Source organism: Peromyscus californicus, unplaced genomic scaffold (assembly GCF_007827085.1).
Source record: "Peromyscus californicus insignis strain IS unplaced genomic scaffold, ASM782708v3 Scaffold_10__1_contigs__length_136768540, whole genome shotgun sequence".
Taxonomy (NCBI): domain Eukaryota; kingdom Metazoa; phylum Chordata; class Mammalia; order Rodentia; family Cricetidae; genus Peromyscus; species Peromyscus californicus.
This window is the reverse complement of record NW_026294391.1, coordinates 104,631,150-104,659,039: the sequence shown is the minus strand read 5'-3', so window position 1 is coordinate 104,659,039 and position 27,890 is coordinate 104,631,150. Positions and strand designations below refer to the sequence as shown.

At 38.4% G+C, this 27,890-nt stretch overlaps 1 protein-coding gene across 7 annotated transcripts in view; it reads right to left on the bottom strand.

Annotated features, from left to right (window-relative positions):
• The window catches only part of Gria3 (glutamate ionotropic receptor AMPA type subunit 3), a 277,312-nt gene that overhangs the window by 188,978 nt on the left and 60,444 nt on the right, over positions 1-27,890 (bottom strand). For all 7 annotated transcript variants that reach the window (XR_008218287.1, XM_052738461.1, XM_052738452.1 and 4 more), the window contains one exon: positions 15,107-15,346. Coding sequence is in view for 6 of the 7 variants with exons in the window: in XM_052738461.1 (XP_052594421.1) it covers positions 15,107-15,346 (240 nt within the window). In the remaining variant the exon portion in view is untranslated. The remainder of the gene's footprint in view (positions 1-15,106; positions 15,347-27,890) is intronic.

The following is a 27,890-nucleotide window of genomic DNA, read 5'->3' as shown; positions in this document are numbered from 1 at the left end:
TTGACGTGTCTAATAAAAATTTTAATGTTACTATTTAGTACTTTGCTAGATGGATTAAAAAGTCACTTAATAAAGCTGTAGTTCTTTCTTTTGAAAAATTCCAGTTTGTCGATGAATCATGATACCTTTATGTTATTGAAAGGAGTTTAAAAAATTAAAGAATGGATAGCTTTAATAAATAGCACTGTACTGTCCCCTTCCATGTTTTGTGCCCAGTGGAGACCAGTAATTCTTTCTTGGGATTTTCAGCAGGAATATCCTTCTGCTGGGAGCTTCTAAAGAGAGAAGGCAATCTGACTAAGCTTGGGGAGCCTCGGCTCAGCCTTTCAGTAGCACAAAGTGTGTTTTTGGAGTAAGTCTGTGCTTTGCTGTAAAATCTTGGAAATTTCACACTTGATGCAACTTGAGTTTCTTAAGGAATAAAATGTCTTATATCAAATCTCCTTATCAAAACTTACCAGGCTTATAAATGTTTATTGTTCATTTTCTTTGCTCCTTATTTGAATCTCCTAATCATTATGATTTCAAGTATAGTACTTACCAGCATTTGTTTGTTTTTTCTGTTTGGATGTTTTTGATACTACCTCATTTTTGTCTCCACCTCTCCTAACTAATAATTCTGGTTTCATAGACCATGATTTTATATCTTATAGAGTCCTGTTAATTCCTATGGGGAATTTATAATCAAAATGACATCCTAAAAGACCCTTTCCCTGGAATATCTTCCTTATATTCTATACTCAGGCAAGCCTAACTAGTTTAGAATAAAAAAAGAAAATCTGTTTCCATAAGACACTCTTTTATTCTGACATAAATGCCCTTTAGATTGTCAAGGCCTGGCTTGCCTCTTACTGGATAACCAAGAACTGACTATATTGGCTCACATCATTTTTTGTGTTTGTAGCATTACCTATACAGAGATTTTGAAGTAATTTTCTTTCTTTGGTTTTATAGTTGGATATGTGGAGATTAATGTCATTCTATTCTCATCTTTGGAGAATTCATGTGGTTTGCATGAAATAGTGCAACAGCTACATCCCAGCCCTTGAGAGTCCTCAATAGTTAATGGACTTTGTATTGGTTGAGGTTCAGGGACCATTTGGAGTCTTGAAAATCTGCCCATTACCTAGAGTCTCTAACTAAGGTTACTAGCATTCAAATATCTGTATTGCTTCTCAGTTGTTTGGGCTAGGGAAGTGGTATATTTGGTACAGAGGTTGGGTCACAAGAGGACTCAAAAATCATATTAGGCTAGTACACAGGAGTAGATAACTATCTAATGCATGATCTGAGAACATGTTCCACTCAAAAATGCATAGTAAACACCTGTCCATGTTCCTCATTGTGTCTTCAAAGCCTATGTGATTCTACATTTTGTTTTCAGCTAAAGTTCTTTCATTCACTCATTCATTTGCTTAATACTAACAATCAGTCACTATGTTTTATTTATCACTTAATAGAGTGCTTGCAGAGATGAATAAGACAGCAACTTCATCTTCAATAAGTTAGCAGTATTGTTCAGAAGACAAATATGTAAACAAATAATAATACCATTTTCTACTTAATGCTGTATTAGAAGTATAGACAAAGAACTAGGAGGGCAGAGGGTAGTAGGCAGAAACCTAGGCTTATGGAAACACATTTGAGCAGGACTTTGATGGATAAGACATTTTCCAGATTTTTATGTGGGTAGGTGTGCATGTGCATGTGTGTGTGTGTGTGTGTGTGTGTGTGTATTTTGGAGGGAAACTGAGTGAGGGATCTAAATCACAGAAATAAAAACACTACATGCAAAAAATTGAAAGCTGTAAGGAATATCTTCCATGTGGCATATTGAAACATTCACAATTATAGAGTACTAGTATAGAGGAGTTTATGGTAGTGGAATGTGAGAGATGACAGGGGAAAGTTCAAAGAAGAGGTTTCATGGATGTAGAAGATGATTCAGTAATTAAGAGCACTTATTCTTTAAGAGGACCCTGTTTGAGTCCTAACACCCACATGGTGGCTCACAATCATCCGTAACTCCAGTCCCAAGGGATCTGATACTCTCTCTGATCTCAGACACCACACACACACACACACACACACACACACACACACACACACACACACACAGTGCACATATATACATGCAGCCAAAACACTTATACACATAAAATAAATCTAAAAGATTGAAAGATGAGATTTCTGGAAAAGTACATGGAGCAGAAGGGTTTTCTGGAGAAGAAGTCTAGATAGGGCATCAAAGTAAATGATCAAGGGGAAATTAAATGTAGAGATCCAGAATTGGGAATGGGTTAGAGCCTCTGTAAAATTCTGCCTAGTGAAGCATTTTGAATCTTTAAAGAAACTGGGAATATTCAAGAAACAAAGCTTCTTTACCTTTAATTATAGAAGTTGTCATATAATTTTTACTAAGAGGTATTTCTTTCATTCTTAAGAAACCTAGAGATTGAAAATGACCATGGGAGCATGTTTGACGATGTGGGAGGGTGCTGGCAGAACACGCTTTGCATGGTAGGAAGGCCACTGTTGAGCAACCCAGCAAACATGGTCAGAAGAAAACATGTTACAAGTGCCTTATGGTACTCACTGGTATGGAAATTTACCTGGAAGAATTTTGAGATCTAATAAGATATCCCGTTCTATCAACTAGGCATTGTTTCCTCTTCTTCTCTGTCTCAACAGACATTGAAAGGCTAAAGGCTGATCACTAAGGGATTATCAAAATGGAAACATGTGGATGCTCTGAGTAATGTCTGGCTAGTTAAAGAAGTCGATGTAGATAGTTATTTGAATATTCAACTCCCAGTAAGAGTAGTCATTTGAAAGGCAGTTCTAGTTTCATTATACATGAAAGTGCTATAGTAGCTCCCAGGATTTTACAGCACTTAACATTCATGTTAGATTTTGTTGATTTACATATCTAGGATATCTTTCTAACCCGTGAGCGTATTCTGAGGAGGCACTCTATTTCATTCACGTATATAACCCCAGTAGTGCACTGATGGACTATTTTAATTGCAGGATGACAGACTGCATCCCTCATTTTATAGATGAGGAAACTGGAGGCTAAAAAGGCCAGGTGACTTGAGTTTGCTCACAGCTATTTGGTGACAGAGATGGGTTTAAGAACCAGAGTTCTTGTTGGATGATCCATTCTTTCGATGCCATTAACTAGACCACTCACCTTTTTTTTTTTTTTTTTTTTTTTTTTTTTTTTTTTTTTTTTTTTGAGGCAGGGTTTCTCTGTGTAGCTTTGTGCCTTTCCTGGAACTTGCTTTGGAGACCAGGCTGGCCTCGAACTCACAGAGATCCGCCTGCCTCTGCCTCCCGAGTGCTGGGATTAAAGGCTGACCACCCACATCTTATAACAGGGTGTTCTTGGTGTGTGGTGACAAAGATTCTGTCCTTATTAACCTCTTGACAGACTGCTGTGTGACCTCTACTTGAGGGGATCTCAAGCTTGGCCTAGCAGAACTTGAACAAAACTCTGACATAATCTCTAAAGACTCAGGGCCACATTCCTAGGTTGATCATAGCCCATTTTAAAATGCCGATCGAGGAACTGAAGGCTGAAAAATGAATTTATTGTTTGTTCTAGTCAATATCTAAATATAATGCCTCTGTATTCCAGCATCTAATGGAAGGTAGGAGCCTGACTTCAGAGAGTACCACTTATCAAAACTGCATGAGTTTCCCGTGGACCAAGCTTTCTGGTTATTTGTAACTTTTCAGCTGGTCCTATTTACTCACTTTTTCTCTTTTGTACAAATTGAAGATGAGTTCAGTTTATGCTGAACTCTTTCCTTATTGAAATAGTATGTTACTGACCAAAATCTGTTCTGAACTGTCGGGTGTCCAGCTGTGTTTACCTTTGACAGTGGTTAGAGACTCTGATTATATGAGAGGAGACAGAATGTTCCTGGATAACTTGCATCTATTTCTGAGCTTCCTTTCATACCTCTTAGATGTTTTAAATCTTTAAATCTTAGGGGACAGAGTGCCAGTATTCCATGTGACTGTATGTCTATGAGAAGGTAAATATGGCATCAAAAAATCTGCTATGTAATTTGTGACATCCTCAGTTCAGAGAAGCCTCCAAAAATCTCTCCTGCTCTTAACAACTCACTGTAGATCTATCATCCATGAAGCTATCTAAACCTTTGTTTGGGGGAGGGGAAGCTATTTATATTTTCAGTCTAATCTACCACTTGGTATAATGAGTTCCATATGCTTCTCCCATTTTCTACCTTCTGTGAGAAGTAGAGTTTCCTTTATTTGTCCTAAGCTCACCTCTATATGCTGTATGTCGGTAAGACACAGCACATGAACCCATGATTTACTAGGGGGAAATGACCTGACTATTAATTGTTGTCTTTGTTTACAAGCATATTAAAAATTCAAATGAAAGAGAGTCAGAGTAATGCAATTGAAAGCAAACACACTGCCACCTAATTACCCCAAGGAGAAGGATGTAAATCCTTAACAAAACAGAGGCCTGTTAATGCAAGAACATGTGGAAATATCTGGAGGCCTACTCTGAAATCAGTGCCTAGCCAAGTGCTGCCTGCCTGCAGTGAAGTTGAAACACCTTCTAAAAGCTCAGTGTGGCCCATGAACATAACCTGTCAGCCTCCTTGCCTGACATGATCTTAATTAGCCTCTCTTCTACTGCCGAGAAAGCCCGCTGAGGCAGTTAGCACCAGAGAATTCATCAGCTTGTTTGTGGAGTCGACAAAGCAGGACAGCAGCTGACACTGGCAACTTATTGATTGGAATGAATCCAGGAAAACTGGGAAGTAAAGTAGTCTATTTGAGTCCCTCTTCTTCCATGAACTAAGGTGCTCCACAGAGAATTTGCAGAGTGGACAGGCTATGCTCCATGTAAATGCCCCCCACTGCCCCGCAATTGTCTTGGCAGCTCATATTCACACCCGCCCCCCCAACCTCCCTGGCACTTCATACTCTGTCTCCCTTGCTTTTGTAAATTTGTTTCAGTTGAGGCATCCTGTGTAGCCATGCTGATACCAAACAACATGTTTGACTGCATGACAAGGGGAGAGAGCTCTGTTGATTTTGCTGCAAATTGCACTTTTGCTAGAGCATTAGTTGAGAAAATGGAATTTTGCCAGTATTGCCCTCCCTTTCTTTGTTTACTGCCTATTTTCAACAGTCCTGTAATTGCTTTCCATTTTGCAAAAGGAACAGTGCTCCTTTTTCATTTTTTTTAATTGTGTGTCTTGTCCTGATCTCTTATGTTGGAGAGCATTTATGGGAATGCCATGTTGTTTTGGTTCTAGAAGCCAGCTTGGCATTAACAATGAAGGTGAATCATCGCTAGGTGAAGCAGTTCCATTGTGGGCTCAAAGACATATCTTTTTCCATGGAGCCTTCCCTGATGACTCTAGCCTACCCATCAGGAACTCTATCTTCTTTGGTCTCCCTTGGAACTTGAATCCATACCACACAATATAGCGCTTGCCTTATGCTATTTCATACTCATTGTTGTTTCGTGTGCATTACTCTTAACCCACCTCTCTTATCATGATGTAAACTATTCCTATTCAAAAATTACCCCATTTTGAACATTGTTGTTAACACCAAGGTAGGCACAATGAAACTCTCAATTAATGTTATGTTGGTTCACAGTCAGTCTCTCGAAGAGTTCCTGCAACCAGTCCTTTGACTCAGTACTGCCTTCTCATCACAAACATTTTGTAACAAATAATTCCATGCTGGGAGAGTGGATGCTGTCTTGTACATTACAGCATGTGTAACAATATTCCTGGCTTCTTCCCACTACTAAAATGTGTCTATGTACTGCCATATATCCCCTAAGGGACCCAACCTTATTTCTCCAACGAGAGGAAAGTTTTGAAACTATAATAAAATCACAAGAGCTAAAATTCATTGAACATGTTATTCTGTTCAGCTTGGTACTAAAGACTTTATATACATTGTCTTCTGTAATTCCCATACTGTGGCCCCACTTGAATTGATGTCTACAGGGCTCCAAGAGACAAACCTCAAAGTCACAGTTGCAGGATTACTACACAATCTGTCTCATTTTCAAGAACCTCTCAGGCTCAAATCCAGAAATTGTAGCAAATTGCAGCTAGCCCCTAATGGTCTAAAGAACATTCGTTCATTAAGAATTAGATATTCAGCTATTGAAGGTTAATTCCTCAAGGAACCCAATGAAGCAATGGAAGGTCAGAGCAAAAAACAACTCTGCCAGCTGTCACTTCCTTTTCCCAAAGATGTGAATACAGTTCCAAACAGCTGAGGCTGCTGCTGCTGGTGGTGGTGGGATGAAAGATTTATTTCTTATTCTCCAATGATGACATTCTGGGGAAGGAAGCACAATTTCTAGCTAGTCTATTGAAGGAATTCCTACTTTTAATCCTGACTAGCCATCTTGTAAACAATGCAGTTGGTCACAGGAAAGGAAGAGCAAAAGAAGGCGAGTAGTATAGTGTAGACGTCTCCTTTAAAGAGGGAGGGGAGACTCAATGCACATCTTGTGACAGGAGTACCATCTCTGCATATGAAGGACAACCCAAGAGAGAAAAGTTGACATTTTGGTTTAATGTGTCTTTGGAGATGAATGTACCTCTGGCTGTGAAATCAATCCAACCTCAAATTTACTGCCACCAAGGAGTTAACGATATATTAAAATTAGTCATGTCATTTGATGGAGAAATATTCTACTTATGGAAATACCTTTATAGGAAAACTGCCTTTCTGAGTTGGAGCTGGAAATATTACAGTAAACAGGATCTAATCACAGCGAAGCCTTTTTTCAGCTTTGCATGACAGCTGTAAAATATGACAGTATTTATTAATAGTTGCTGCAGTCTAATCTGCAGCATTGGAGAGCTACAGCAAAAATATGTTAAGCTACTAAGAGAACAATTTCCACAGTAACTAATATTCAGCTTTTGAAAGGATACTTTAATGTCTTGTGATTTTTTTTTAATTCTTCCCCTACAGATAGTCCAACCCCAGGAATGAAGGAGCTACTAAGCTAATAACCTTTGTGGAGAGGAAGTGTTTAAATGATAATTTATTTCAAGAGCTGACAACAAATTGCTCGGCACTTTCTCTTTTTATGCCCCAAAGCAGTCAAGGATGTGCAAATCGAAGTATTAAAAATATGACAGCTTCAGTATTTTCATTTTCAATGAAACCCTCATTATAGACATATGTACAGTCTTTTATTCACAATCCAGTCCAAATATTCATTCACTAGTATTATTGTACAGGCTCTCAAGATGCTCTCATAGTTGAAGACTCATCACAATAGATTAAGCAGCCTGTAGAAACTACCAACTGTCTTAGGTCCTGTCAACCCCAATTACTGCTGCTCAAACAGGGGAATTTAGTATCTGTCTCTCACAGGCTAATGTACTCTCTGGGCCTTCCTAATTTATTCCGATATAAAAAAGGAACTTGAATTTCAATAAAAACTCTCTTGCCTTCTCTTTTCCCAAAAGACAAATGGACATGACTAGAATTGGAGCCATCTATTACCTTTGAACATCCTTTCAGTAGATCTTGAAGTGGATGAGAAAAAGATGAAACAAAACAAAAAACAAGATTTGTTTTGATGGAGACACCTGCTACTCACAGGATGGCTGGAAAATTGAGGCAACCTTTGATAGTCACCCAACCATTGGTCATTCCTTGCTTTTTGCCACAACCAGACATAGCTCCTTAGCAGTATGAATTTTCAGGTTCATGTCTTTCTGAGGTCTAGAATCTGTCTTAGCCACAGAGATGAGTGTACGAATTCTCTTTGCTTTAGATCCAGGCCTCATCACAGCAGTCCATTCAAAACTTGCATTCTGCCTGCATCCAGAACTTTGTCCTTTCTCTGCTCTCACCTTTTTGACTCCTCTGTTCTTTAACTTGGGTCTTTTGCGTCCTGTCTACCTTGATCCATGATATTCTGGTGCCATAAGATACAATATTTAAGCCAACTGGTGGTGGGTGTGTGCCTTTAATCCCAGCACCCGGGAGGCAGAGACAGGTGAGTTTGAGGCCATCCTGGTCTATAGAGCAAGTTCCAGGATATCCCAGGCTACACAGAGAAATCCTGTCTCAAAAACAAAAACAAAACTAAAATAACAACAACAAAAGATATTGTATTTTTATTTGTGAAATTTTATTTGTAAAATTACAAATTTTATTTGTAAAATTTGTTTGTGAGCACCACACTGTGAGAAGTAAATTGAGAACTGCATTGCATCTGCACAGATACAACTGAAGTAGAGAGGAGCAAAGGGCCATGTCCTTTGAAGAACTGCTGCAGGAAACAAGAAGGAAAAGGCAACTGGTGTTTTTAAATGTTAAGACAGTGGGAAGCAGTATGCCAGCTGGAGAAAAGCACATAGTCTATAGAGTACGGCAGACCTAGGGTGATATGTGGTTTTATTACTTTGATGTTGTATATAACTGTAAGAACCATTATTTGAAAGGGTTTTTTTTCCCTTGGTTCCCTCAGTTGTAGAGATGTATAGACGTTACTATGATGAAATGTGATAATCTATAAACTCAAGACCTAGTATATATTAAGTACTTAAGAAATGGCAGATGCTCTTATTTTAGAAATATGATATACCTTTGGAAGAGCAAGCGGTGCTCTTAACCTCTGAGCCATCTCTTCAGCACCCCCCCCCTTTTTTTTGGTGGTGTGAACAAGCCTTTATTCAACAGTTACTGGGAGGAGGCCATGATGCTGGACACACTGTCAAAGTCAAGAAATGGCAGATGCTCTTATTTTAAAAATATGATATACCCCAGCATAAGTGCATGTCTATCTGAGCTACAAAGTGAATTCAAAGTCAGTCTGGGCAACTTAAAGTGACATTTTCTAAACAAAAATTTTAGAGATCTAGGCATAGACCTTAGTGGTAGAAGCTTGCCTAGCATGCATTCTCTCACATGTATTATATGAGAATTACTGATTTGTTCTCTCTCTCTCTCTCTCTCTCTCTCTCTCTCTCTCTCTCTCTCTCTCTCTCTCTCTCTCTCTCTGTGTGTGTGTGTGTGTGTGTGTGTGTGTGTGTGTGTGTGTGTGTGCTGAGAGAGAGAGAAGGGCCCGGGGCGGTGGTGGCGCTCACCTTTAATCCCAGCACTCGGGAAGCAGAGCCAGGCGAATCTGTGTGAGTTCAAGGCCAGCCTGGGCTACAGAGTGAGATCCAGGACAGGCACCAAAACAACACAGAGAAACCCTGTCTCAAAAAACCAAAAAAAAAAATTGTCCCCAAAGATCCAGTCTGTAAAATCTAGACTATAGGAAGCATAATGGGACAATCAGATTTGTATTTGGGGTTGGGGATTTAGCTCAGTGGTAGAGTGCTGCCTGGGTTTGGTCCTCAGCTCCAGGGCGGGGGCAGGGGAGGGGAAAACAGAGAGAGAGAGAGAGAGAGAGAGAGAGAGAGAGAGAGAGAGAGAGAGAGAGAGAGAGAGAGAGAGAGAGAAGGAATAGAAGACAGTGAAAGAAAAGATTGTGTACCTTATTTGGCAAAACAGCATTGCAGACTTAAGCCATGTAAATAGTGTGCATGACAGCATGCAGAAAGGTGTGAGAAAAGGAAGCTCTGCTCATCTCAGGAGAATTCAAACTCAACCACACTGAAAACACTCATAATCCTCTGAGGAAAGGCCTCTTTCTCCTTGTCTTAGGAATCTCTTTACTACTCAAGACCTCAGGGATCTTCGAAAACTTCCCCAGCATCTTAGCTGTCTGAGAACCTTTATTATTTTGCCAAAACCCATGCTGTAATGAATGCAAATATCACTAGTAGGGATGGCAACAGTTGGTTTTAATTTTTTTCCTGGAGCCATGAAACAAATCAGTTTCCACAGTAGGATTGTCAATTCCTCAGAGGCAGAGACTAACTTGGCTTCTTTAAAATCCTGCAAGTGAGCTAAGGCAACCTGATGCTACAGAAAGCTCAATAATTGCATGTTGACCAACAGAATAATTGTTATAGCTTCCTCAGTTCCTGCCACAACCTTTAAAATAAGATAACAATGTCTCGTAAAAGGCTGTTGACTTTCAGAGAGTTACTTGGGAATTGAGTAGGGAGTTTCAGATTCAGAACAGGAGACAGCAGGAGTTTATTGAACGCTGGGAAGAGGGTTGGCACTAGTTGTCTCAAAGGGCACCTAGACGATTATCTCATTATCTAAGTCCACAGTCACAGCTGGGCCAGATTCTTTCATCTCCGTGTGTTCTGCCCACTGAAGCTAAGAAGAGGCCTCCGGTACTCTGTGCCTTCAGTTCTCAGATGTGTCACTATCGTGGAGGAGATTGTGTTACTACTTAGAACACTTGCACCCCAAAATATGTGTAATAACTGGAAGAAGTGGCCATTTTCTTGGAATGGTTTTAGAATTTTCTGTATAGGAATGTGTATATGTGAGCAACCTCCCAAATTGGATTTTTGGTGCCTGAGAGCTCGGGATTAAAGTTGATTTATATAAGCAGAGAATAGAATAGTGGTTACCAGAGACAGGGAAAAGAATTGGATAGAGGTTGGTCAGTGGGTAAACAGTTACAATTAGAAAGGAGTGAGTGTTCTGTTGCCCCGAAACATTAATACAGTTAACAGCATTCTGTATGTTTCAAAAATAACTACAAGGGAGTTTTGTGAGTGTGTTCGCTGTAAAGAAATGATAAATAGATGAGGTGACCCATATGCTAATTACCCCAATTTTGATCACTACGCAATGTATACATGCATCAAAATATCACATTGTCTCTCATAAATATGCATAACTAGTATGTGCCAATTAAAAGTGATAATAATAAAAAGTGAGGCATCTTTGGATTAAGGTTTTATTTCTACAGAAGTTCCTTGCCTGAATAGAAATTTATTTTCTCCTGAATACACTAAGTCATTAGTAACCATATAAATTGGCATGAATAAATTGGTGAGCTGAGGTGTTGTCATTAGCAGAGAAAGACTATTAATCAAGGGCAACAAAATACAGGACATGAAGATTTGTGAAGGTGTGGAGGAAGGGTAGGCAGAGATGTAGTTTTGATCCTAGCAGGGAGGGCAGGCATAGAGATGTACAGTGAGGAGCACTAGGTAAACAAGGGACAGAGAAGTCAATAAAAGGAAAGGTTATAGAGAAGGTAGGTGACATACTTAGTCAACCTCATAATTTTCCTAAGAACTGACCTTTTATGTATATAGAACCAAATGCATATTTTCTAACTTGGTGTTAATGAAGCAAGGTGACATTTTATTAACTAAGTGAAGCAGTGACTTGCAAATCCTGAATCAGATCTTCCTCTGCAGACAGAAATCAAAGCAGAGCCAGTGTATCCCTCAAATTCATTCAGTGTTTGATAACACCAGAGAAAAATGGTCATGCTTGTGCAACATATATTTCAAATGACCTCTGAAGTTTAACCCATTCTTTGGCTTCTTATTCATCTCTGGACCTAACCAGAACAGTTACAACACTGTATATTTAGCTTATTTGAAAGTAATTATCAGGGATCCGTCTGTCTCTCTTTGTCTTCCACATCTAGTGTAATTTCAAGTATTATAAAATTCTATTTGATGCTATAATATCTCCCCATCATTTTATTACTGAACCAATAGATGATCATTGAAGCTGACTCCCCTTGGGAGACCTTACCTTCTTGTAGGAGGGCATGGGGGAATGGGGAGTAGGCTGGAGAGGTGGGAGGAGGGAAGAGGGGGATCTGTGTTTGGTATGGAAAATGAATAAAAAATTTCTTAATCATAAAAAAGCAACTTTTTTAGATTAAAAAAACAAACAGAACAAATATGTTACTGAATTATTTAAAGAGCTGTTTAGTATCACATTGGAGATAAGGGGTTGGGGTAGTGTATATCAGACCAAATGAAGTAACAATGCAGAGGCCATTATGTTAAGTGCTAAGTGAATGGTGTGGACAAAAGGGTTCTCTGGGTGTTTGGAGGTAGGCAAAATTCCTGCTCCTCAAAACAGGTTCAGTAAATAGCATCACCATTTTTACTCCTTATACTTTTCTGTACCTCCAGCCTTGTTCAGGTTGTCATCATTCTGACCTGCAAGACTACAATGACCACAATGTCTTTTTTCTACTAATTTTCCTTCGTTTACCATTCTGTTAACTATAGAAGCTTAAATTAAGTTGTTTGACCCCTCAGCTTAGAATCTTGCAATACCTCCCCTCTGTAGAACCCACTCTCCTTACCACGATTCCTGGTCATACTCTATGACTAAAATATGGCTCTTCTCTATCTCCCCAACCATCCTCTTCTCACTAATTTTTACACACACTGGTGTTTCATTAGTTTCTACAGGTTTTTTGCACTGTTTCCACATTAGGTTATGTCCTTCAGTTTGTTAGTTGCCAGATTATAATGCCCATCCTCAATAAGGCTGTCACTGAACACCCTTTATAAATTAGGTCCAAGCATTATAATCTTTGCTTCTTTCATTGAACACTATCTAAATTTACAATAATAGTGTATTATTTACTTAATTTTTTTCTGTCTCTAGAAGGTAAGCTTTATGTCAGTAGGAATCATATATGTCTTGTTTAACATTGAAAGCTTAATAATTATTAAATGAATAAGGAAGGATGTACAGTTTGCTATGGAGTTAGAAAAACTGAAACAATTTTCATAATCAAGATATAGGAGTATTTCAGGCAGTAGCAGAATAAGTGAAGTCAACAAAGCAGAGGCATGGGTCTGGAACACTCTGACAATAGTGACAAATAGGAACTACCTACAGGAGCCTTATAAGGTTGCATCGGGAAAACAGGACTTTTAATTGGCTGAGGCAGAAGCATACTGTTTTTTCCCATGTGGGTAATAGAAAGTTATTAAAATTTTTGGATAGTTTTTGGTACAATGTTTTGAGAAGACTTTCCAAAAATGGACATTAATGTTAAAGTTATGCAATGTATTTCTCAAAAACATAATAGATTAATCCCACCTGGTAAATAGCTAAAGAGGAGATAAACATGGCTTTACATCAATCAGAAAGGTTTGTTTTGGCTGTCAGACCATAGAATTGCTCAAACTATTTAATGAGATGGTTTAAGGATTAAAGGAAGGATAAGAAGCAGACTTAGATGGCATAAGCTTTCTTTTTCACAGTAGAGATCTAATGAGCAGAGATTGTTTATAGATGTTGATGAGAGAATGCATGCAATGCGTCTTCTTTGGAATGAATGAAGTTATAGCATTAACAGAAATGATCTCTAATTTAAAACAAGAGTTTCAGGAGAGAAGCTGCTGATTTTCAGTCTTCAGTTCTGAAAACAACAATGCTCCATATTGCATTAAATGCAATATATGGAAATTAACTAAATCACTCTCAGTGTTTTAAATGGAAGGAAATACATTAAAATAGAGTACATTGTGAATTAGAAATTTTAAACGTTTAAACAATCTTGTTACCCTAGCGAATCAAGGCACTGCTGAACACACATAACTCCTTACTCTGTCCCTTGTCCTTGTTCTTTTAAAATATATGTAATAATTTTTGGTTTTGAATCTGTAATTACATTATTTCCCTTCTTCCCTTCTCTGCCCCCAGCCCCTCATTCACCTTTACCCACTGATGTCTCTAAATTCATGGTCTCTTTCTCTTTCATTGTTTGTCACATACATAAGAATATTCCAAAACACATAAACACAACCTGTTCAGTCCATGTAATGTTATTTGTATGTATATGATCTCAGGGCTGACTACTTGGTAACTCTTTGTTTAGAGTTGAGGCCTTGTGCTGCTTCTCTTTTCCCTTCCTCAAGAAATTCTGCTGTAGAGACCCATTTACTCTAAGGAGTCGTCTCTGAAAATCACTTTTCTGGAATGCTACCTTTTTACAATCTTTAAAACAATCAGAATCTACTATAGCATGAATTGTCACATGAATGATATTTTTGCTTTTTTGCTCACCCTTATTGGAACTATATTTTATATGAATCAGTCTTGGAGGTAGAATACACCATTAAGGGTAGATAGTAGCTTACAGAATCATTAGATTAATTCACTGATAATATCTAAGTTCCAATTAGCTCCAAGATACAAAGTTTCTTGTGTCTGGTATGCTGTAAAAAAAAAAAATCACAGACTCATAGAGTTTTAGAGAAAAAAAAAAAAGAGAGACACGCTTTAGGTGAGGAGACCAAGGTCAAGAGAGCACCAGAGACTTGATCAACTCGAAGATCCTGATCCTGATTAGTGAATTTCAGCCCCTCTTTGCTGGTACGTCTCCTAGGCAAACCTGGGTTTGGTGTTTCGTGATACAATCTGGTACTACAGCTAAATAAGGGGAACATGAATAATACTCTTGTTTCTCAGGAGCAAACCAGCATTTCCAGTTATGTTGATCAGGAAGAGCTTTGCTTTAGCTACCCTAAGGACCAGGAAGACAGGCCTTTCATTTGTTTCTTCCTTCCCTGAATCTGAAACCATAGAGTCAGAGAGAACCATCCATATTTAGTCTACAGGCAAATTACTGATTTAAGAACATTGATGGAATGTCATAATAATAAGGGCCCTCAGTTTCATTGAGGGAAACACCAAAAACAACATGATTTGGGGGTACATTTAGTTGTATTACGATGTGTGCATTTCAACATATTAATTAGTATATCTTGAAAGGGCAATCATCATAGTCTCACCAGATTCATTTTCTGAAACCTTACAGATTGGGCTTCCATATACAATGTGGCACAGTAGATCACACATGTACACGCATAGTAGTATGTGGAAGTTTTTATTTTTTTGGATCAAAACTTCATTTGATAGTGTTCTATGCTTTATTTTACATATATAAAGTTAATCTGGATGAGTTCTTTTACAAAAATAATATTAAAGGGTGTATCCGAAGTCACGTTTTAGTGAGGAAATATGTATATGACTTGGAAAATTAGGTTCTAAAGTTACTATTGATTTAATTTTCATGTTTGATTTATTTTGAATACTGAAAACAAATTTAAAGGAGAATTAAACTTTATCTACTGGAAGAAAGGGGTACATGTGTGATGATGTTTGAAAATCACTATCACATGAATACCCATAGAGGAAACTAGATATATCTTCTTACCTCGTTCTGTGTCATAGAGGTATACAAACTTCTCCCACTTGTAGTAGCCCAGAAGACTCAGAATGGCCCCCTTCAAGGCTGGGCGCATCTGGATGACAAACTGCACATCTGCATCAGTGGGAAAGCTAGGTGTGACAAAGGATGTGTGCAGGGCCCCACAGAAGGAGGTCAGGGTGTTCATTGACATCTGGTCATAGAATCCAAAGATAGCATACACCCCTCTGGAGAACTGGGAGCAGACTGCAATGAGAAAGAAAGGAATACATGTCAATAGGTCAGTTGTCCCCTGTGGCAGCTTGTAAGGTTAGAAAGCCAGTGCACAATTAATCTCTAAATTACCCATGTCCCAAAGCAAGCAAGCAAACAAACAAACAAACAACAACAAACCAAAAATAAGAAGCCAAGACTCTAGAGAAATATATAGAGTCCTCTAATAGTCCAGTTGCCCTGCAGGAAAATAGTTAAGAAAGAGAAATGTTTATTGGCAATAGTTACATATTATCTGTGTCTACAGTGGCCAAGAAACTCAGAAAAGGAGGAAGTGACAGTTGTCTTATTTTTTACAAGTCTCCTTGTTCACCTCCAAGGCACTTCAAGCTCTTATCTTCCCTCAATGGTTGCCCAGTGGCTCCTAGGTGTGGTCATGCCACTATAAAGGCACACTTGCCTTTCCACCCCGTCAGTTCTTATCTTCCTAGGTCAACACAGTGGATGCAGATTGAGTCAGACTAACCGCTATGTGTCTACCTCGAAAGGTGTTATTCTTGCTGTTATATGGTACTATAACCGCAGTTGTATTATGACAAAGACCCTTCATGTAGAGTACTAATTTAGAGGATTTTAGATTGTGGACAGGCTGTGAGAATGACTGACCTTTCAGTGGCCATTTAACCACAGGAGGCAGTTGGCAGCTTATTCTGTCCAGGTATAATTAGCCAAGTTCTACTTTGATCCTATTCCATTTATCTGGTGGACTCATTAGCCTACATAGAAAAATTTCAGGGCCCTCTCATCGTTGTCAGTTTTCCTTCATTTCAAAGTGGGCCATGCCACTGCCTCTTCTCTCTTCTAGCCCAGAGGAGCTTAAAAAATGTGAACCAATTTCAATATTAGCTGCAGTAGAACATAATTAGCAAAGCAAATCAGCTACAACAACACTGTGTGGTGCATTTCCAAACCAAGTGGAAATGATCTTTAGATTATCTGCACCACTGCTCCCTTCCATTCATGCGAAGCAGACATAACAGGCATAATGCAATGTGATTTAAGAGGTCCTGCCTGGTCTCCCTTATCTGCTATGAAACCATAGATTCCAGTGGTAGGCTCATTTCTTTCATTTCATGGTGTTAGAAAAGTCTGTGTCTTGGGAGAGGGATTAAGTAGAATCATTAAAGCCATTATCATGGTGAAACAAATTAATATGTCCAATTAGTTGTTGAGATGAGTGGGAAAGCAGAAGGATAAGTGGTGATGGGAATGAGTGGGTTAGAGAAGAGAATTATAGGACCTGGGATCCTCCCTGAGAAGAGAAATAGTAACATCATTAAACAACATAAGGAAAGGAAACATTGAAGTAGGAGGGTAGGCAAGTAGAGAGCAGTTTAAATCATATCTTCACATTATGAGAAATAAAGTTCTTGATATCTGTAATATCTTGCTTTCCACACAAGCTATTTAAATCTCTGTTGATTAGGGTCACTCACTGAGTCAACTAATTAGTCATTAGCTTGAGGGAGACATTACAAAGATTATCATTTACTCCACCATCTCTAGCACCATCTCCAGCGTAGTAGACCACTGCCTTTGATTTGAGGAATTCTAAATGGCCTCAAAACATATGGACAGAAGGGTTCTTTATTTTAATTAAAGAATGGCAGCTAGTGGATGAGGACCACAGGGAGTACTTAGAAACAAAAAGATCTGTGGTTATCATGAGGGGAAATACTAAAGAAAATTCCATTCTATGTTTAATCATGTAAATTGAGGGCTTGTGATGTCAGGTCAAATACTGACCAATAATAATGCTTACAGCCATACTAATGATAAAAACACATAGCAGAATTAGTAACAGTTATTTAAAATAGTAATCAATGAGTGATAAATAAAATTTAACTAGGCACTGTGTTTGGAGTACAGCTATAATCTCATTTAATTTATCCATGGATCTCATGAAGTATTGATACCTTTACTATTTAGTTGCTAATATGGAGACCAAAAATGCTTCAGTTACTAAGTAGAGAAATGAGAACTCTAAAACTTACAGTCCTTGCAGCCCAAATCCAACAGTGTCATTAAATAAGTATTCACTTGTATGAGATAGGGTTTTTATATTTAGCAAATAAAGATAGGTGTCCAATTAAATTTGCATTTAATATACATAATAAATTAGTTTTAGTATAAGCATGTTTCAAATTCATACAGTAATGTTTATTTGTGATTTATATGAAATTCAAATTCAACTAACTGAGCATCCTTCTTTTACTTATAATTCAAGAAAGAAGCTACCCCTATTAATGGTCATGGTACTAAAAGGCTTGAACAAGCAATCATGTTCCTTCAAACAAAATGATTCATGGATAACTGATAGTTGTCAGCTCCATACCAACTAGAAAGCATGAAAGGAAGACCCAGGGGCCCTATATAAAACAGGCTTTCAAGAGATGCAACATGATTTTAGCTTGGAGAACCCCATTCTGAATAGTTTGCTTTTGGCAAATAAATGAAAATAAATTATAGTGATGACATTCTGGTTAATAGAAAAATAAGTGTTGTTTTCCTCTTATATCTATTATTTTGAGACTAGGGAGTCATTTATGAAGCTTTCATACTTCATTGAATTTGCTTATTTATTTAGAGTATAATAAGCATCCAGAAACTCATCACTCAATCCAAGAACTGTAACATAACTAATAACTTTTTAGCTGTATGTGTCTCTTCTATTTCACTTGTTCTGACAAACTCTACCCAAGTCCTAAAGACAGACACATGATGGTGGATATCAACAAGTGTTAAGAAAACCTCAGTATTTCTACTGTCTTCATGTAAAGCAAAGTCCCAGCAAATACTGACACTTGTAGAGCGTTTCCTTTGTTCCATCTACTACAATAAGTTTAGAGAGCATAAATAGAAGGCTCAGAAAGCATAAGGTCAGTGGGGAGAGCTGGCACAAGAGGACAGTTGTAGCAGTTTCTAAAAGAAGCTGGAACACAGGAGAACTTGCCAGCACCTCTCATAGCAGATTCTTCCAATCATCCTTGGCTGCAGAGAGTACAACTGAATGGAACATTGAACTTACCCATAGAATAATCTCCATTTTACACACACACACACACACATGCACACACACACACACACACACACACACACACACACACACACACACTGTATATGTGTATGCATACCAATATTAATATTAGTGTAGCTGGAGTTTTCTCCAGTCCAGCTTGGGCCTACTGCTGCTCAGACCCAAGTAAACACACAGAGACTTATATTACTTATAAACTGTATGGCCATGGCAGGCTTCTTGCTATCTAGTTCTTATATCTTAACTTAACCCATTTATATTAATCTATAAGTTGCCATGTGACCTGTGGCTTACCTGTACTTTTACATCTCGCTTCTCATGGCATTGGCAGCTGGCAACTCCTGACTCAGCCTTCCTGTTCCCAGAATTCTCCTCTCTCTTTGTCCCGCCTATAATATACTTCCTGCCTGGCTACTGGTCAATCAGTGTTTTATTTATCAATCAATCAGAGCAACACATTCACAGCATACAACGATATCCACAGCTATTAGTGTACTTTATTTATGTATAATATATAACATCAATATGAAAGAGGAGGTCATAATTTTGAAAGGGAGTTGGGGGGCATTGGAGGAGTTGGAAGGGGAGAGAGGGGGTGGAAATGATGAAAATACTATACTCATGTATAAAATTCTCAGAAGTTTAATTGAACAGAAAGTATGTTTTTAGATTCCTAAAGTGAGATGAAAGGAATCTAATGAGCTGTTTCCTTATTTGTTGCTTTTTCAAGCATAGTTGTTGGTATTGGAACATTTCTTTGAAATGAAGAGAGAGTCTCACAATGTTTCCCTGGAAGTCTTCTTTGAAATGAAGATAGAACGCCACCATGTTTCCCTGGAATTTGCTATGTAGAACAGGCTAGCCTCAAACTCACATAGATCTGTCTACCTCTGACTCCTGAGAGCTGGGATTAAAGACATATGCCACCAGCCCTGCTTGAAATGAAATTTTATGTGCAAAAGTTCAATACCTATATAGGGAGACAAATATAAAAAAGAGACAAAGTGGAGCTCATGTGTTTGAAGAGATTTCCACTGGTCTGACACTCCCTATCATAAAGAAACTGTGATATAAAAAAGTGTCTTGCACAAGGTCACACAATGAATTATGAATCAGGCTCTTAGAATTGCTTTATCAGCATGTCCTCAGCATCCCTATTTTGGAGCTATCTAGGGCAGTGTGGATTAGGATTTGCCTAGCATGAAAGTAATTTACCCTCAACTCTTAACTCTCAGCCAAAGGGATATAGATGGATCCCAGCTACCTTTCTCAGTCCCTTCCAGCCCCTAGAACCAATAAGAGCCAGTGGCAGGTTGGTGACAGTTTTGGTGCTTGTGATGTTTTATGGGATGTCTGTTTCCTTTGCTGAATCCTTAGTGAACTATACCCACTTCTTTTACATCTTAGAAGACTATCCTTGGTAAAATACTGATGGAAGAGAAATTTATCTTGGCAATGTTATAAAGGCATAAGTAAAGAGATAAGGGCACCATCTTTTAAGACAGGCAGATCTTAGTTCCAATGGTTAGTTAATATCTGTGAGCCTTGGGTAGGATCATTGTGACATATCCAGGTTTGGAAGTTAGAATGTTGTGATGGTTAGTATTGATTGTGACCTTGATAAAATCTAGAATCACCTAGGAGACGTGCATTTCAGAGAGTTTCTAGGTTGTTTAATTGAGATGGAAAGAGCCACCCTAAACACAAGTAGCACCATCTCATGGGTTGGTTTCCTGGACTGAATAAAAAGGTTAAACCAAAAAGAGCAGCAGAATTCATCTCTCTGTGCTTTCTGACTACAGATACAATGTGATCAGCCAGTGTGATGCTCCTGGCCCCAATGAATTCTCTACCTTGATGGACTTATCCTTGAACTGTGATTCAAAATCAACTCTTATTTCAGTTGTTTTTGCCAGAAGTTTTTCTCATAGCAATGGGAAAAGTAACTACTATAAGCCTAGATGATGAATCTTGTATTTATCTCTTGTTAGGTAAGTTACTTACTACTTATTTCTGTGCCTCTGACCTTGTTTCTTTTTTATAGAATTGAAATAGTACTAGTGATTATGTTAGCACTGTTGTGAAAATTAAACTGAGTAAGGTGATGAGAGGCATCTAGTGTGGATAAATAGAGACACTCCATTAACACTAGCTCTTAATTTACTCAGAAATGTTAGTTGGGTTTCTACTATGAGCTAGATGGGCATTTAGAGGTATGAAAAACTATCCTGTTCTCATACATCTTATATATTATTGACAGGAAAATCCAACAAGTGATATAAACAAGTAAAACATGAAGTATGTTAGTTTCATATACCTTTTATTCCCTCAGTGTACTTTGCTCTGTTAACTCAATCACATTGTTTTACCCGCCCCCCCCCCCGCCCCCAGCAGTCATTGCCCCTAGTCTCACACTGCATGCCTAGGTAGCACAACCTGTCTTCTCTTTTGCCTGTCCAATCCATTTCTTTACTGTGCTTTCCCATTCTTGTTCCTGGGTAATAATGTGTTACAAAAGAAATCCTGCTAATTTGACTCAAGAATGTGCTATTGTCCTCTGCCTCTTGTTCTTCCTATATAATGCCTGTGTACCAGTAAAATACTCTTCTGGCCTGTGGCCTCTGAACCTTCTTAATGTAATGAAGATTAGTTATTTTTCTTTTAGGAATGCATGTCTCTATCTTGTCCCACTTACAAAAACCAAATGTTTCCCATTGAAGATGCCATTTCTGACTATCTCTTGTTTTCCTAGGGACTGTGTTATAGTACTCCAGCTGTGTTCTTTTTAGTGGAGAGTGACAAGTAAGGCTGGACCCAGCTGTCACACTTTTATTTAGAGTCCCTCAAATCTGTAAAGTTGGGACAGGTACCATTAATGTACAACATAGCATCTAATTATAGCACTCATATTCTGAAAAGCATAATTAAAAATGTCAAACAACTCAATTATTTCAAATATCCAAATAACAATATTGTGGATCATTTACAGAACACTTTTCATACTCTTTTGAATCAAGTGGAAAAAAGGAAACTGAAGTCTCTTGCTGACTTAACATGTGAAGCAAGTACAAAGCAGAACAATAGAGCCATGAAGGAACTGATCTAGCCGGATCAGGAGAAGCTTCTTTACATAATACCAGAGTATATTGAATTCTAGCAGATCAATGAAGCACAGCATTGGGAGAGACTTGAAGAGATCATATAGACTAGTGATTTTATCTAAAGCTGTTCCATTAGTTCACAGTGGATTCCTAGTCTGGTGAAATGAATATGTGTGTGTATGTGGTGTGCTTGTGATATGCGATGTGTGTGATTGTGTGTGTGTGTGTGTGTGTGTGTGTGTGTGTGTGTGTGTGTGTGTGTACATGTGTTATGTTAGGGATAAGGTCAGTCTCACATATAGAGAGACATACTCAGACATACTCACTTGAAAGGTTTTGTTCCTTAGTTCATTGACAACTCACACACAGGGCAGGTCCTCACACAAACAGGAATTAAGATGCCTATACTTTGATTCGCCAGTTGGAACAAAGGGGAAAAAGAATAATTTGATAATAACACCAAGTAGACTATGAAAAATACCCTGAAAGGTCCAGATAATAGACTATTCACATAGTGTATGAAAAGGAGAACCTACTCCATGTGCTATCTTAGGCAGTATGTACTTTTCTCCATATTATTTCTGCTTCCTGGCATTGAATGTAGGGTCTGAAAAGATGATGTTCATAACTTTGGCAATATGTACCACAGAGAAGATTATATCACTACCCATAATCATATCCCTATCTCCTATGTGGTTGGCAAACTTGTGCCCTTTCCAAATATGTCCATATCTTAATCACACAAATCTGTGGGTGAAGTTAAATAGTAAAGGGAAATTAAAGCTGTAGATAAAATTAAGGTTGCTAAACATCTGATTCTAAAATAGTGAGGTTGTCCTGGATTATCTGTATAGCCTGATATACTCAAATGTGAAAGACAAAGGCACAGAAGGGTACATATTAGAGTGCTAGGTTATGAGAAAGACTTAATTCTCCATTCCTAGCTTTGGAATCAGAAAGAGTTCATGGGCCAAGGAATGGGAGGGCCCTCTAAAAGTCAGAAAAGGCATTCACATGAGTTCCTTTTTATGAGATCTGGATCAGAATGCAGTCCTGATAACGCCTTGTTTTTAATATGACAAAATCGGTATCTGTAACTGGACAATAATAAATGTATTCTGTTTTAGAACTGTGAATTGGGGGTAATGTTTTATGGGTGTAACTATTAAACTAATGTGTTAATTGGTTTGGTGACTGTGGATCAAACTTCTCAGTATGAAGGGAGCTCACTATTTTACCTGTGAGACATGTCTAATGAAGCCTATCTTTGCCTTTTGGGTCTTTCAAGTGCCCAAATAATGCACATAATGCATATTATTTCAATTCCACAAGTCCTCCTTGATTTTTTACTAGATATTCAATAATACAACAATACACTCAGAAAAGACATAATGTGTGTACACCAATATGTGTCTTTAGTCTAAGTTGCTTTCTTCCTGTCAGGCTGACCAATCACCCCCAAATCACTGACTTCTCCATAAACTGTTGTTCTAAGTCTTCTTTCGTTCTGCCTAATGATGGAGACCTTGTAGTCCTATGTTCTTCAACCTCTATTCTGCTCCCATTGTCTACTGAAACTGCTCTGTCAAGTTGGATGATGACCTTCAGAGCCACATCCAGCTTTATTAGTGGTTATCATGGATCTTGAATGTTGAGCACATTTGATATCATTGATAAAATCCTGCCTCTTGAAATTCTTCTTTCTATTTCCACAGGATTAAATTCTGGCCATGTTGAGGCTGGAGAGATGGCTCAGTGGTTAAGATCACTGATTGCTCTCCCACAGGACCTGGGTTTGATTCCCAGCACCCACATGGTGGCTCACAGCAGTCTGTAACTCCAGTCCCAGGCAGTCTGATACCCTTTTCTGACTTCTGTGGGCAGCAAGCACACATGTGGTATACATACATTCATGCAGGCAAAACATCCACACATAAAATAAATTAAAAATAAAAATCTGCTCACTTGACTTTCCTCACTCCGCCTTTTCAGTTTCCTCTTATCCCAACCATTCAATGAAGATGTTCTCAAAGACATTGTCCCTGGCCCTCTTCTTGTACCAAATGTAATGTTCTTTCAACAAATATTTACAAAAGCTATATCCTGCTATGTGCCAGGCAGCAGATTTTACCTCATTTTACTTCCATGTGGATGAATTTTAAGTAGATACTTATGAGTTCCAGATCCACATTTCCAACTCCTCATTAAACAACCCCAAGGCATCACAGACCGATTTCTTATTTCCATCCTCAACCCATGAATCTTCTCTCTTGTCCACGTTTCTTCTGACCTGTCACTCTTTATCCCGTCACCCAAGGTAAAGTCTGAAAGGTCATATCTGCTTTCACTTTCTTCCTCACTCCTTTGTTCTACTGTTTTGTAATGCTTCATCTACCTAGCCTCTAACCCAGTGGTTCTCAACCTTCCTAATGCTGAGACCTTTAGAACAGTTCATGTTGTGATGACATCCAACCATAAAACTATATTTTTGCTACTTCATAACTATAATTTTGCTACTGTTATGAAATGTAATGTAAATATGCGTGTTTCTGATGGTCTTAGGTAATCCCCATGGAAAAGCCATTTGACCACAAAGGGTCACGCCCCACAGGTTGAGAACCTCTGTTCTAAAGACTGAAGAGTATTTATCCTCTGTTCACCTTCAGTGCACACTCTCAGTCTTTCTTATGACAGTAGCCTCTTAACTGGGCACATGCTTGCAGTATCTTTTCTTTTTTCACATTCCTCTTCTCCTTTATGTTCTGGCTAATTGTTCTAAATATAGGCATCTTAATTTCCATTTCTGTGAGGACTATTTCTGTGAATGAATGAGTTGTTAATAGACCAATGAAAACAACTTTGCAAAGGAGTCAACTCAAGTTTTCTCAATCTTGACATTCTTGACATTTTGTTTGGAATGTCATTATGAGAGTTATCTTGTAGACTATAGGGCCTTTAGTAACATCTTTGGCCTCTATTCATTGGGTTCCATGAGTACCTCTTCACAACAGGGATGATAACTCAAAATGCTTCAAAACCTGTTTCCTATGTACAGGAGACTTCTGTCTGTCCCACACATCGAGAACCACAAATTTACCTGATGACTTCCTTCCTGATGGAAAAAAAAAAAACCTTAACCCACACTTAGATATCTACAAAATTTCCAAAGAGTCCTTTTAATGGTGGAAACTTAAGAAAAGTAGATATTTTGGACACTTCAAAGCCCACTAAATTAGTACTTACATCCCTGGCTTTGCGTTTTAATTGTCTATATTTAATCTGGGGATGGATGGGAAGGGGAACTAGATAGAAGAGAGATGTAGTAGAGCTTGTGTGGAAGAGAAGTTAGCTTACAGCATCCCTGGGTTTATACAGATCAGCTCCCACTAACCTTGATGGCCTTCGGTCTTGGAGCTCCATAACCGTAGTGGGTGTTTGTAGTTTTGAGTCAGAACAAGGTGTCAGCCCCACTCTCAAGCTGACGATTCCACGGTTTAATTACTGTCTTGAGGTTAATTCCCTTGAACACTTTGTTCTGCTCTCAGGAGTGCACTGCCTTCTGACAGTCTAACTAGTTATTTTTTGCAATTACGTGGCATGTATCTAAATGCCAACAGAGAAAACACTCTGATCCTACTTGAATATAATGGCTTATAAATACATTAACATACAAATACATGTATTTTGGAAAACTCATTTTTTTACCTTTTACTATAAATGATCTTTCTAGAACAACAGTGTTAGAAATGTTCAGGAATGTATTGAAATGGGTCAACCCCTTTATGTTGAGATAATATGGTTAAACTTTTGAAGCTCAGTAGTCAGATATGGGTTTAAAATTTGTTTGCTTATTCATTAATTCAGTCATTCATCTAATAAAGTTTGAATTTCTACTGCATGGCAATCATTGCTATTATGATGCCCCCAAATACCTTGGTTGACTCCCGTTGGGCCTGTTACTTCCCTGAACTTCCAGGCCTGTCATTTGTGCCATCTGTCCTGCCTACTTCATAGGGGTGTGCAAAGAATCAACGAAAGTAGCTGAAATTCCCTTAGAAAAATCATCAGAACTGCTCTCTGAGTGTCACTGAGTAAGCAGTATTGGTACTGAGTTCCTAGGAATCATCATTGTCAACAGGATTTCATTCTTCTTCTCAACTTTGGACTGTACCATTCACCCTCTATCACTGTCAATCATCTAACATAGTCACGGGCTCATCTTGACTTACAACTCACTTAACATGGGAGCTATCAAGACTCTTAATTGAAAAACTAATGGAGCCAGTGACCAGTTCATAGTAAATAAAATAATTTCTATAGCTAGGTGGAAAATAGATGCTCTTATGGTGCTTTAGACTCAGCCCTAGAATTTGTCATGGACAGAAAAGAACTTCAAGCTTGGTAACATGCCGTAAATGATTTGAAAAACATTTCTTTCATTTTGTAGCTCACGCTGTGGGGGAGAAAGTGAGGGGGGCCTCAAATAAAAGCAAATTTTAAAAGCTTTTATTTGGTTTACCATGGCTATCTGTATGTCATTTTTTATAGGCTTGAAAAATTCACCGTTTAAAGACTTAGTCCAATTATTAGTTAGAAATTTACACTTCTACTTCCCATTCTGTTTGAATTTTCTCACACATCCTTTTTCCTTGAGACAGAGTCTTTCTATATTTATGTTGTCCGACTGGGCCTTGAACTTCTGTACTCATGCAATGCTTCTGCCTCAGCCTTTTAAATTGTTGTGATAATGGGCAGGTTTATTATGCCCGGCCTTTCTTACATTTTTAGTGTATTTGTTGGACTAGTCCAACCCCTCTAGGCTCCTAAATCATGCAAATATCTTCATTGTAACTTGATTGACATACCATGTCCTCTTAAATACTGCTGATGATTATTGCCTCGTCCTGTCAGAAAACAGTGCCTTCTATTTTAGATGATTCTATTAGAAATGTCCTTATTTTATTGAGTACAAATCTGCCTCCCTGTAGCTTTCACCATCTGTTGATTCTTTCTAGAGGCAAGGGTTGAAGCTCAAATATTTAATTCATGTTCTAATAGCAAACCATCAGACATATACAGATAAGACTACAACTACTTTTCTTCAGACTAACTATCCCTAGTATCAGCTATTCTTCAGATGTGTAATATGGACCCGCTATTCTTTAGATGTATAATATGGACCCAGGTCCAGGCCCACCATCATTCTAACCATCCTCCTCTGAATATGCTCCAATTTGTCAAATCCTACTCAAATTCTACTTGGAGTTTGTGGCCTGCACTGAGTACAACTGCTAGCGAGGTTGAACTGATCAAAAAAAACAAAGAAACAAAAAACCTAATTGATGTGTCACCCCCATTTTGGTATACAAAAGAAATAGTTATCAGTGCCACCTAGAATGGTAATGACACTTTTTTTGAGAAGCCCACTATATGGTTCTATAGAATATATTCCTACTTTGTGGTCTTGAATTTATAAGCCATATGTATTATTAAGAATTTCTGGGGGCTGGAGAGATGGCTCAGTGGTTATAAGTACATATTGCTTTTGCAGAGGATCCCAGCTCAGTTCCTAGCACCTGTATTGGGTAGTTCACAACTGCCTGTAACTCCAGATCGAGGGAATCCAATCTCAGCACTTTGGAAGCAGGTTCAGGTGGATCTCTGTGAGTTCAAGGTCAGCCTGGTTTACAAAATGAGTTCCAGTACAGCCAGAATTATTACACTGAGAAATCTTTTCTTGAAAAATATATGTATACCAGACACTAAGATAACAAATAGAACATGGTTCAATAATGGAATAGTAAAATATTCCTGTGTGTTCATATTCCTGTGTGTTGCCCCCTAGGAGAACATCTCTCTGTTTGGAGATATCATGGTAGAGGAACATTTTGCCTGAGAAAACAATGCTGGGTGCTGTGTGGCAGAGACAAAGGAGAAGGGTAAAACAGCTAACAACAACCCCTGTCAGCACTGCCATCTACCATGGTTCTGATCTTCTCTATGTTTACATCAGATATGTGAATTCAAGCAGCCTATGTGCCTTGAGCATGACAATTCAACAGACTTTGCAAACTACATTTTTATTGAGCAGTATCAGGCAATCATAGATAAGTTCCCCTTTATAAGACCTCCTGCTGGGAACTTACGGCAACAACCCAACCTCACACTTGCTCTTTACTTTTCTCTGCTCTGTCTCTCTCTGTCTCTCTGTCTCTCTGTCTCTGTCTCTCTGTCTCTCTGTCTCTCTCTGTCTCTCTGTCTCTCTCTCTCTCTGTGTATTCTTGTTGATTTTCACCATCCTTACTTTTGGTTTGTTTCAGACCAAAGTTGGATCGTTCAGGGAGAATGGAAACAGTGAATGAAAACTAATCATTTTTCC